Source organism: Mustela lutreola, chromosome 8 (assembly GCF_030435805.1).
Source record: "Mustela lutreola isolate mMusLut2 chromosome 8, mMusLut2.pri, whole genome shotgun sequence".
Classification (NCBI taxonomy): domain Eukaryota; kingdom Metazoa; phylum Chordata; class Mammalia; order Carnivora; family Mustelidae; genus Mustela; species Mustela lutreola.
This window is the reverse complement of record NC_081297.1, coordinates 127615261-127628279: the sequence shown is the minus strand read 5'-3', so window position 1 is coordinate 127628279 and position 13019 is coordinate 127615261. Positions and strand designations below refer to the sequence as shown.

Here is a 13019-nt window from a genome sequence, read left to right as displayed (position 1 = left end):
TGGTACCAAAGAATACTCACAATCTTCTGAAAAGGCTCTTTAAACAGTCCTCCACTTTCTATCTACCTATCTGTGTGAAGCTGGATTTTCTTCACATATTTTGAATAAAACATTATGTTGTCGCAGGCTGACTACAGAAGTCGGTGTGAGGGTCCAGCTCTATTATTAAACCAGACATTAAAGAGATTTTTAGTGTCACTCATGCTAACTTCTAATGGATTTATTACTGTTCTTTCAAAATTAGTTAATAAACTTTAATTTTAATTTCTCATGTAACTTTGTTTCTTCTATAATAATAGATTTGCCTAATTTTTTATATAATGTATTTTGAAGTAAATTTGGGTAAATTATATTTTTCTCCAAAATTATACATTTCACAAAGTTTTAAAAATTTATTTGCTTTAAGTTAAACAGAAAGAAAACTCAATTTCTCAATATCAGTGACTTCCTTCCTCTTATCATTCATTCTTTTTTACTGTAATTAATTTTCCTAAATAAGTTGGCTAATAGTTTATTTTTCCCCTGAAATTATCTCATTTTATTGTTTTGACTCTTAATTTACTATATGCATATTATAAAATGATACAAAATAATGCCAAACATACCTTTCATGTCAATTAATTTAAATTAGCTAAAATTCCCTACTACCCAAAAGAAAAATACTATCAAGTTCTAAAACAAAGAAAACCCAACTCTGTGTTCTATTTAAGGGGCATATTTAAAATAAGATGATTTAGAAAGGTTGAAAACAAAAGAATGGGCAAATGTGTACTAGGACAATGTAAACAAACAAAAGGCAATATTCGTGAATCTACTATCATATAAGCCAGCATTCCGGCCAAAACAGATTCTCCCCTAAGGCCTCCAGAGGGATATAGCTTGCCCACACCTTTAATTTAGCCCAGTGAGACCTATTTCAGACTTCTGACCTCCCGAACTAAAGATAGATCTTGTGTCGTTTTAAGTCCCTAAATTGTGGTTGTCTTATAGCAGGAATAGGACAAGAATGCAATGACGCCAACCGCCTCTGCAGAGAACTCAGCTACTTGCAGAGAAGGTAGAAGGAAGACTTTCTCTCCATGCCCTTTTATAACAGAAATTTTTTTTAATTATAAATAAATTTTTAAAATCATTTATTTATTTATTTTTATTTTTAAAAGATTTTATTTATTTATTTATTTATTTGGAAAAGAAAGGAGAGAGAGAGCAGGGAAGGGAGAGGGAGAGAGAATCTGAAGCAGATTCTGCATTGAGCATAGAGTCTGACATGAGGTTCAATCCCAGGAGACTGAGATCTTGGCCCAAGCTGAAAACAAGAGTTGGACATTTAATCTACTGAGCCACCCAGATGCCCCTTGGGAGGTTTGCTTCTTGACAATACATTACCTATGTAAAAAATTGAACTAAGTTAAAAGAAAACAAGGAGCCTCTTTTGTATTTGACCAACGTTGTCTGGTCTTTAACGTCACTGGAGAAAATTAATATCAGTTCAAATTTTCTTAGCTTATAGAAAGGCTACTTTTTCTGATTGAGTGCTTACAATTATTTTGGCTTTACAACCCAAAAGGGAATGCTGGAATTTGTCCAGGTATAATCTGCACTATATGTTTATCTTCAGAACTTTTATGGGAGGTATATCCCATTGAAAAGGTTTCCCTCCAGCCACAGCCAGAGATGCATGAGTTTCATGGTTCTTGGACAATATTTAAATTTCCCTTCATTTTTCAGGTGGTGAGAATATCAACCTTAGCATCTCACGTGGTGTTCTGACTTCTCCCAAGTGGCTCATTTTTGGCCCTGACTGGGAACTTGACATGTTTCTCTGTATCTACTCAAGCCAGTAGGCATTATGTTTCCAGTCCTCAGTTCGTAGACAAGTCCACTCTGCACCTCAGCTCCACGTAGTTACCTGGGTTCGGACCTTCCCTACCTAATGGCCCTCTTTCCAGGTGCCCTCTTTGACCAGGCATTCAAAGTCCCTGCCCCAGCTGTTCCCTCTTCAATGAGGTCCTCACCTTCAGCCCTTGCTTATGATCCCTCATTTTATTTTGGTAACTTAAGATTTTCTTTTCCTGATTTCATGCTCAGCTGTAAGTTAAAACAATTTTGGTTCTGTTTTACCCAGCCTTGTTTGGATTTGGGAGGGCAAAAGCATCTTTCATGTCAGCTCAATCCAAAAGGGTGATGCATTAATTGTGTCCTTTGATTTTCTGACAATACTTTCCTATGATACCCAACACAGTGATCAAGGGCACAGCTTTTAGAATGGGATAGATCAGGGTTTGTATCAGCAGTAGAAAATCATCCTAGTTACATAACCTCTCTGAGGACCTTTCTTCATTTACTATATGTGCATAATGATACTCTCATGGAATTTTCCTAAAGAATAAATGAAATCACATAAGAGAGCACTAACACATAGCACCAGGCCACTGGTCCCGCTATTATCTAGCACTAGCTGCATTATGGCTTTCTATGGTTGTCAGTCTTTGATTGTTTGGGCCTTGCTGAGAGTTCCAAACAATTTTGTTACACTTCCTTTGTTTCCCTGCAGTGTCAATCTTCCTCTGCAAGACTGCATTCCATTGCATCTGTTGCTTCTTATTTTTCATTGTTGACTCTGTCTAGAATAAAGAACATTTCCACACCTAGTGTCTGATAATAGAAGGTGGAGAATGTATGCTCCACTTGGTTATGAGACTGTTCCTTCTCAGATTTAAGTGATCAAAGTGAAGAACTCTCAGTGAAATTTCTAGAATCTTACAGGTGTTGGACCAGAACAGCTCTGCTTCACTGAGGATGGTTGTCATCATACCCTAATTGTCTCAACTGCTTATTCTCTAAACTTATAGAGAGCATGTGCACACACACGCACGCACACACACATCACTGCTATTAGCATAAATGATTTATCTCCATTACCATCTGTAAGTTGTGTAATAATTTGGGATTGCAGATGTGTTCCCCTAGTTCTCCCCCTATGGATGGTTGTGTCTTAGAGGAATAGAAGAAATCAACATAGTAGTAGAGGAATAGCATCCCAGTTTTTAGTTGGTATTGATCCCATGTCCCTGAACCAGGGGCAAGGCAGTAAGGAAAGAATAAATCAGATTTTTTTTAGGCTGGAAGTTTTTCTCTTTCAAGTGGCAGAGCATATATTAAAGGTCAGTTGTGATCCTTAGTTCTGCTCTACAGATCTCTTTTTATATTCTGACAATAGGTTCACCAACATTAGCTTTTAGCATGACATATTTATGTTTTTCTATATACCAGTGTATGTAGTTGTGAGAGGCTGCATCCAGGACCATTAATCTTAAATGTTACTTTTAATTCAAAGTGTCTTGTAAAATTTAACAATTTTTATCCTAGCTGAATTTTTTACCAAAGCCCCAAGAAAATCAAGACAAAAAGATAAGTATATTTTAATACAAGTATGGTCAAAGTAGGCAGTGAATAAATTTTTTTGGCACTGAACCTAAATATGTTCCTATACTGACAGTACCATCATTTCAGGGTCTCTATTTCCACAAGACAATGGAGAGGAAACCTCAATAAATCTGACCAGCTGAATAACTCAATTCCCTTATTGTCCTACAGATATCATATGGTAGCTCTCTGGCACACAGACATGACTAGTCTATTCTGTCATCATGCTTCTCTGATTATCAATACTCTGTTGGGAAAATGTGCTTTCTTTCCACTCTGCAACCCATGTCTCTGATCTATTTACACCTGCACTACAGTATACTTCTTCCAGAAGAAAATTTTCCTAATTAACTCACATGCTCATCCTGCCTGTGTCTAGCTTCACTTTAATCTGCCTCCATGAATATGGTCCTCTTAAAAGACACATTTATATAATTTCAAGGTGTATGCCTGTTCTGATTGTCAATGACTAGAGGCTCATGGAAGGTAGGACTCACTTTGTTGATGCGTTCCATGACTACTCCTTCCCTCAGGACATAAATATCTGGTACAGTGCTCTGCATACAGTAACAATGCCTATCGATCACTACCTCATGTATAGATCAATGTTAGTCTGGGTGAGATTACTGAGGAGGTTTTCTCCTGCATGCTAATTTATGCTAATGTAAGGAAAATCGAACGAGTTTTATTTGCTCCTGTTGCCTTTAGCAATTCCTTATAATATGAACCTCCTTGCCCTCTGGGTATTTGTAGCAGTCAGGAGGGAATTCAGTACCTCCTTCCAACCCAAATACTGAAATAAGGGAAACCATCACATGAATTAATTATCAGTCTGCTAGGAAAATACTGTAGTGCAAAACTATTATCCTTAAGGCAAAGCAAAATGCAAAATAGAGTGGACTCCAAAATTCGGTCATTTCAATTTAGTATTTTGGTAAAACAGTAAAGGAGTGCTTATGGTATAAAATAGAAACTGAAAATCAGAATATGCTATGAAAACCACCAAAGCAGGCAAAGAAAGCAGACACTGTAGCATTAAGCATAGCTAAGATGAAGACTATTTGCTCACCTGGATCAACTCAGATCATTTGGAGAGGGGATGCTGTTCCTCAGGGCATGTGCCCCTGGGTGACAACATTAGCAGATCACTGGAACACCTTTTCCTGTCTTTCCACGCAGTGACTCAGAATTCCTTTTAGGTGGCTACCAGCCACAGATTGAATTTGTCATATATGGTAGTCTGGATTATCGTTCAGCAAACATTCTTGCCCCTCTCCTCCTCTATGGATAGAGTAGATTTCTGTTCCTCACTGATGTTGGACTTGGCCATCTGTTTTGTTACGATCAATGGGATGTGGTGTGGAGAGAGCCCTTGAGTGTGCTTCCATGATCTAGCTAGGCCCTTTTGCTCTGGTGTACAGCATGAGAAGAGCATGTCCCAAATAGCCACTGCCTCTTCAGCTGGGGCTTCATAATAAATGTACATGGACTACACCCAAGCTCAACTGACAGACTAAAGCTGAATACATGAGACAAGCCAAAGAACGAATTCTTGTTTTAAGCTACTAAGTTTTAGGGCTGTTTGATATATGGCATAATTTTGGTAAAAACTGATTAATACAGAATTTTAGATGTAATTGATGAAGCAAAATCCCACCGGGCATCAAAGCAATAAAATAAGAAAATGACAACTTGGCATAAAAAGTCCATCTAATGGTTTAATCTCTGGCTCCATTTTTAGGCTGGAAAGAAAGAAAGCCAAAGAAGGGGATGGTTTCAGACACTAACCCTTTGGCTAAAGTTGACTTAACACTTCAGCAGAGTCAAGCTGATGCCTATAGATATGTTCTCAGAGGTTTCAGAAAGACAACCCTCACTCCCACCAGGTTCAAGGACCACTCTTCATTCCCTTTGGCTCAATGCTTCACCTACTGCCAAGGAAAATTAATTATGCTTGTTACTGAAATGTCAGTCTGGAAGCAAGACTCTAGCACCTTACTTCTTAGAATCCATCCAAGTGTTCAGTACATAAGAGTACTCAATAAACATTTTTCAAATGAATGAATGGACAAACACATAAATGAATGTTAAATATGTTATGCTCATCTGACTTAGAGGTTTAGATTATATTTTACTAACAAAGGAGTTCTAAATGAGAAAAAGTAAGCAGCAGTGAGGTCGAGTTTAAATTCTAACCTCTCATTCATTAATTCACTTAACAAATAAGAATGCTTGTAATGTGCAAGTAATGTATGATTTTCTGTGGTTAGGGCAGCAAACAAAATAAAGTCCCTTCCCTCATGAAGCTGACGAAAGTTTAATGAGAGAAGGAGCTCAAATGTGTACACCGGTGTACATAGCCATACACACACGTGCACACATTTAAAATAAAAGATAAAGCACAGAGAACTACATGAGAGTACACGAGCAAGGACACAGTTTAAAGGATCAGGAAAGGACCCACAAGTAAATATTTTCCAAAGGCCTCATTTGACATGTGAACTGAAAAAGAAGCAGATAGAAGGGAACACCATTTGTCACCAAGCCCTGCATCTGAAACGCAGGAGCTGACTGAATAACTTGTACATACATACAATGAAATGACACCCCTTTGTTTTGGAAGCTAGGCCCTAAGAACCTTAACCTCTCCCTAAGGTTCTTCACACCATTATCCTCTCTATGCTAAAATCCAACAAATCACCACAATTAAAACTTTGCAACTCGATTAAACATTAAATATATCAGGTTTTTATAAAATGCCTAGACATTTCAAACATACCAAGCAAATAATCTGTGTATGAAGACAGAAGATCCACGGTGGCAAATTCTGGGATGTTTGGTAATGCCCCTTGGCTAACTTTATCAGTTCTAGCATTCTTCTTTCCAATAAGTAGATTCATTTCCAACACAGCTTCACTGACCTAAAATTAATGCATAATTAGAATCCATAAATATAAGCTTTATGATTCACAGATTATCCATTAGGTAAATAATCTGAAAAAGTAAACTCATAAAACAATATTCAATATACATTGGAAGAAAAAATAATCTGGAAAACAACACATGATCCCCAACACGTAGTATACATCATTGTCAAAAATATCATTACTGTTGACAATTTAATTAATGTATGAGCCACTTTAAATAGGCTCTCTCCCCTAGCTATGACAGATATTTGCCAAAACGTCAAAATGTGCACATATGTATTTGCCAATACGTCCACTAAAGGAAAGCTGAAACAAACAAAGCCAGGCCTGGATAATAAAGATTAAAAACATTATGTATATAAGGAGCATTTCTAATCTTCCTAAAAATATCATCAACATAAATCCAAAAGAATGTGAATTTTCCTTTCTCTCATAGAGATACATGGTGCTGCCCTAACAGCTGGCAGGTAGAGGATACAGTCTGAACAGTAAAGAGAAAGATCAAATAAAAATCACACCAACCTGGGCAGCAGCTCTTATCACAATCCAGGCCAGTGAACTGTATATTTCAAATTTATTCACCATTGGTTCCTCAATAGAACTATGCCTTCTGGGAGAAGCCTTAAAAATATAGCACATGTACTATGATAAAGATAAATATATCATGAAGTTTCATGATAAATTTTCTCATCCTCTGAAAATGACACTTCAGTGGAACACTATGTAGCCATTAATAATAATAATATTAAAAAACAATAATGTATATGTATCTACATGAAAAGATGTTGAAAGTGTATGGGAGAAATGAAAGTGGAGGTTATAAAATAGTATGCAAAGTATGATCCCATTTTTAAAAAGACAAGTACACGCATATACTCCCTGTACATACAAGCAAAGAAAATTATTAACAGTGGTTACCCTGGGTTTTTTTTTTTTTTAAAGAATTTATTTATTTATCTGACAGACAGCGATTACAAGTAGACAGAGAGACAGACAGAGAGAGGAAGGGAAGCAGGCTCCCCACTGAGCAGAGAGCCCCGACATGGGGCTCGATCCCAGGACCCTGGGATCATGACCCGAGCCGAAGGCAGAGGCTTTAACCCACTGAGCCACCCAGGCGCCCCATTACCCTGGGTTTTAAAGGTGATTATCTTTATGATCTTTTCTAATTTTTTATGATGAGTTTGCATTATTTGAGTAACAATAAAATAAATACAAATGGCATTTTAAGGAAAGTACTTACTTAAAATGATATTTGCCATTTCAACAGAGGATTTATAAGTTGAATATATCATGTGTAAGGATGTCAGAAATAAGAACATTATGTAAAGATTTTTGACAGGTATTTGCTGTCATCCTTTTAACTGGGGAAGTGTTAAAGGGACAATGTAATTTTAAAGTTCCACAGAATAGCAAGAGCAACAATGAATGGAGATAATTTTTACTGTGTGTGTGTTCAGTTTTGTGTGTGTGTGTTCAGTTTTTTTTCAGTTAACATATATTTATTGATTATCAATACAAATCAAAAATGATAATATGAGTGACTAATCAGTGTCACTGAATTAGCACTTTGTATCATGCACTTCACTGAGCATTTTACATGGATTTTTTTTCAGTGTTCCAAGATTCATTGTTTATGCACCACACCCAGTGCTCCATGCAATACCCACCACCAGGAAACATTAAAAAAAATCAATGCTACAAAAGATAACAGAAAGAAACTCCACTAGTAACATAGTACTTGCCTATTTTACATTTTTAAAGATAACTAAAATAAGAATTAATAGTCAGTTCTTAAGATTTCACTAATCTGGATAAAACTACTCAATTAGACTGCTTGGTTCTAATTTTTTGATGTTCATATTTTGGCCAATTCTTTGATCTTCAACAAGACTGCAGAATAACACTAACAATAACAAAAGATACCCTTCTTTTACTTCTAGCTACAAGACTCCCCAGGAAAAAGAAAGTCAATAAATAATGCTGATGCCAGAGCAGGGAATACAATGTGCAAATGTGGCCTGGCCTAGATCAAGTGCTAAGATGGGTTGGAGGTAGATGAAACCCAGAGAAGTCTGGAGAACTTACACAACACAGCCCTGTTCCAAGATAGGAAGACCCTAGTCATTAGCCAGAATAAAACCACTTAGTAACCCTTACCAGCTTACTGGCTATGTAAGTTTGGGAAATTTACTTAAATTCTGGAAACAAGACTAGCAGATATTAAATGAAGGATACATAATAATATTAAATAATTATAATGTAAGAACAATTAGTGACACAGACATTTAAAAAAGAAAGCTCACTTTGAATTGAGAGGGGGGCCTTATTAAGAAGGTTGGGCTTGAGTTCAGAATGGAAAAATGTAGACAGAAGAACATAAAGGGTATTTTTTTTTAAGATGGAGAAGGTGTTTAACACTGCATATGAGATTCTAGCTTATGCAAACAAACAAGAAAAAGAGGAAAATGAATCTAGATCATAAATAAGGAGGTAAAATTGTATTTGTTTGCAGAAGACATGATCCTATATTTAGGAAATCCCAAGACACACACATACACACAACTCTAGAATTAATAAATGTACATAACAAGACTGTAGGACACAAAACTCAATATTCATAAATCAATTGTATTTCTACATATCATCAGTAAGTGATCTGAAAATGAAGAAAATATTCCACTCACAATAGAAATAGGTTTAACAAAAATGTACAAAATTTGTACACTGAAAAGTAAAGAGCATTAATGAGAGACATTCATATCTAAATAAATGAAGGGACAGCTCATATTTGGAAGATTCAATATTGTTAAGATGGCTATTGTCCCCAAATTGATTTACAGATTTAACACAATCCCTATCAAAATTCTGTTCATTTTTTGCAGTAATTGACAAGCAGCTACTAAAATGTACATGAAAATGCAAAGGACTCAAAGTAGCTAAAATGATTTTGTTAAGAAAGAACATAGTTGGAAAACATGTACTTTCCAATTTCAAAGCTAACTGAAAGCTACAATAACCAAGAGGGTGAAAATTCCTATTAAGGTAGACTTGTAGATCAATGGAGTAGGATTGGGAGTCTAGGAATAAACATTTACATTTATGATCAATTAATTTTTGACAATGGTGTACCAAGGCAATTCAATGAAGAAAAGACAATCTATTGAACAACTGGTATAGGGAAAACTGGATGCTACATGCAAAAAAAGAATTTAGATCTTTGCACACTTTACACAAATGTTAATTCAAAATGGATCATACATAAACATAAAAGCTACAACTTTAAAACTTTTAAAGGAAAACAGAAGAAAAGCTTCAACACCTGGGGTTAGACAAAGAATTCTTAGACATGCAACAAAAGCACGATATATAAAAGAAGAAAAATGATAAACTGGAATTCATTAAAATTTAAAACTTTGTCTCCAAAGACACTCTTAACAACATGAAAGGACAAGCCATCAACTGGAGGATATATTTGCAAATCAAATATCTGATAAAGTACTTGAATCTTGAATATACATTTTAAAAATCTTGTGATTAAAAAAAAAATTTTAGTTTAGGTTATGGGCAAAAGATCTGAATAAACATTTCCCCAAAGATGATACAGAAATGATCAGTAAGCACATGAAAAAATCACAGTATCATTGGACAGCTGGGAAGTGCACACCATAGCTACAATGAGATACATTTTGTAACAACTAGGATGGCTACAATCAATGATAGAGATAATAACAAGTGATGGCCAGGCTGTGGAGAAACTGAAATTCTTATTCACTGCTCAAAGGAATATAAAACGGTACAGGCACTTTGGAAAACAATCTGACAGATCATCAAAAGGTTAAACATAGAGTTAGCATATGATCCAGCAATCCCATTCTTAGATATACACCCAAGAGAACTGAAAACATATACTTAAAAACTTGCATATAAATGTTCAAAGCTGTATTAACCAAAATATCCAAAAAGTGGAAGCAATTCACATATCCATCCATCAACTACTGAATGGGTAAAAAAAAAAAAAAATACTGTATATCTGAAAAAAAAGGACTACTTTTTTTTTCCATTTTTTTTTATTTCTTTTCAGTGTAACAGAATTCACGGTTTATGCATTATACCCAGTGCTCCCATGCAATACGTGCCCTCCGTAATACCCACCACCTGGCTCCCCCAACCTCCCACCCCCTGCCCCTTCAAAACCCTCAGATTGTTTTTCTGAGTCCATAGTCTCTCATGGTTCCTCCCCCCTTCCAATTTCCCTCAACTCCCTTCTCCTCTCCATCTCCCCATAAAGGACTACGTTTTTATTCAGCAATAAAAAGGAACAAACTTCTGTTACATGTTACAACATAAGTGAACCTCAAGAACAACACTAAGTGAAGGAGGCAAGCACAGAAGACTACATATGATTCCATTTATATGAAATTCAATTATAGGAAATACCCAGAAAAGGCCAATCTATGGAGGTAAAAAAACAAATTAGTGGTTGCTTGGGGCTAGGGGTAGAAATGGAAATGATTGCGAATGGGCACTAGGGATCCTCTTGGAATACGGGAGTGTTCTAAAACTGGATGGTGATGCTAGCTCCACAGCTCTGTAAGTTAGCAAACATCTGTGAACTGTGCTCTTAAAATAGTTTAATTTCATGCATGCAAATTGTACCTCAATAAATCTATTTTTAATATGTGTGCTTGCTAATCTCTTTCTTTGGACTATTTTCCCCCTGCTTAACTACTTGGAAAACATCTAGTCATTCCTCAGAATTTATCTCATCTGTGAAGCTTTCTCCAGTATTCCCCCAAAGAAGAATTAGTTCCCACTTTGTTCCACTTCTCTACTTTGACATAACTTGATTATAGTCCTCATTGGATTTTGATATAATTATTTCTCTCCCTTGCTCGTCTGTGCTTCTTAGGGAAAGAGAGTAACATGCCTGGCATACATTAGGCACTCAATAAGTATTTGGTTAATGAATGAATACATGTTCATGAAATAGTCAATTCCATTTAACTAAAAAAAATAATTATTGAATACCTACTATGCACAAAAGACTCTAGAAAGATAAAATGTGAATGTTTAGCCAAAGTCACACATTGATAGAAAACAGTACACTTCTTTTTTGAGTACTTATTATGTGCCATGCCCATTATCTTGTCTAATTCTCCTACTCTAAGAGGTCAATATCCTCATCTCCACCTCACAGATGAGGAAACTAGGCTTAGAAAGGCCCCAATAACCCCGCTGGTATGTCATGAAGCTAGGATTCAAACCCAAACTAGAGCTCTGGTCACTTTGGTCTGTGAACTCTCCTTAAAAGTGAAGCAATAGTGTTTTTTTTTAAGTATTTATAAAGCATGCCTTTATTAGGACAAACTTCTAATGTGATAATTTCAATGGTTGAATGTGTCTGCATAATTCTTATTTGTCTTTGGCTGTTTTCTGTGTTTCTATTAATTGTATGACTTGCTAAAATATTTATATTACATCATACAAAAATAATGTGATATTATATGGAATTATTTTTTCATTCAAATTCTACCTTATTCAAGTTCTTAAGTATGAATACTTCTCTAGTAAAGGCCAAAAAGTTAATATATTATTATCCTAGTGTCCTATCAATTTGCATTGCTACTTGCCATAGAAACAAAGGTTTTCATTTTCTCTTACTAGAAATAAACATGTTTACCACACCATAAAAAGTAACTTTTCTGTGTAATCATTTTGATAAAAAAAAAATAAAATAATAGCTGCTATATCTACCTAAGTGGCTACCATGTGAATAATTCAACTAACTAAAAGCCTGTTGGCCCAAAGGTTTAAATTACATCTATGCTGTCTCAAAAATTAGAGATTTGACACCAAAACTTTCTGAAAAAATCTCTTGCTGGGTCAAAGGATTACTTAATTGTGATGAAATATAAAAAGCCTACTGAAATTTAAAAAGTAAAAACTACGATTTATTGGGCTCATCTATCTCCAATGCACCCACATCCTGCCCACAGGATCTCCCTCAGTCTAGGTCCCTAGAATTCAAGTGTGGCTCCCAGACCAGCAGTAGCAGTATTAACCTGGAGTTCCCTAGAAATATCAAACCTCAAGACCTCAACCTCAACATACCAAATTGGATTCTGTATTTTCACAGGATCCCCAGAGGTGCTTCTGCCCCTCAGTTTGGAAGGACTGCTCTAAATAGATGAATGATGCCAATGACATGCCTCTGCAAATCTCCTCATCCAACAAATCCCACCTTGAACCTTATGTTTCCCAACAGAGTCATTCACAGTCCCACCGACCCATGTTCTTTCCTAATCCCCAATTTCACCACCTAAGTCATCCCCCCTTCCTTCTCTCCCCTCCCTTCCTCCCTCCTTCCCACCTTTCTTCCTCTTGCTTCTTCCTTTACTGGTTTATTGTCTGTTTCCCTCTACTAAAAGGTAAGCCCCATGAGAACAAGGACTAAGTTTGTCTTAATCACTGCTTTATAACCTTCCAGAATATTGTCTGGGTCACAGTAGATATTCAGTAGGTATGTGATGAATAAATGAGTCTTTCAAAACGTTATCTGTTTGTACATCATATCCTTGATGAAAATCTTGGTTCATTTGCTTAACCAATATATCATTTCTTATAATTTCCTGATTAATATGAATAACTTAAAGTATTTACACA

The 13019-nt window shown here is 35.9% G+C and overlaps 1 protein-coding gene across 2 annotated transcripts in view; it reads right to left on the bottom strand.

The window, feature by feature from the left end:
* CFAP54 (cilia and flagella associated protein 54) overlaps positions 1-13019 on the bottom strand; it is a 316944-nt gene that overhangs the window by 61652 nt on the left and 242273 nt on the right. For both annotated transcript variants that reach the window (XM_059186580.1, XM_059186581.1), the window contains exons 60-61: positions 6876-6974; positions 6206-6347 (exon numbers count right to left, since the gene is read on the bottom strand). In XM_059186580.1, coding sequence (XP_059042563.1) covers positions 6206-6347; positions 6876-6974 — 241 coding nt within the window. The remainder of the gene's footprint in view (positions 1-6205; positions 6348-6875; positions 6975-13019) is intronic.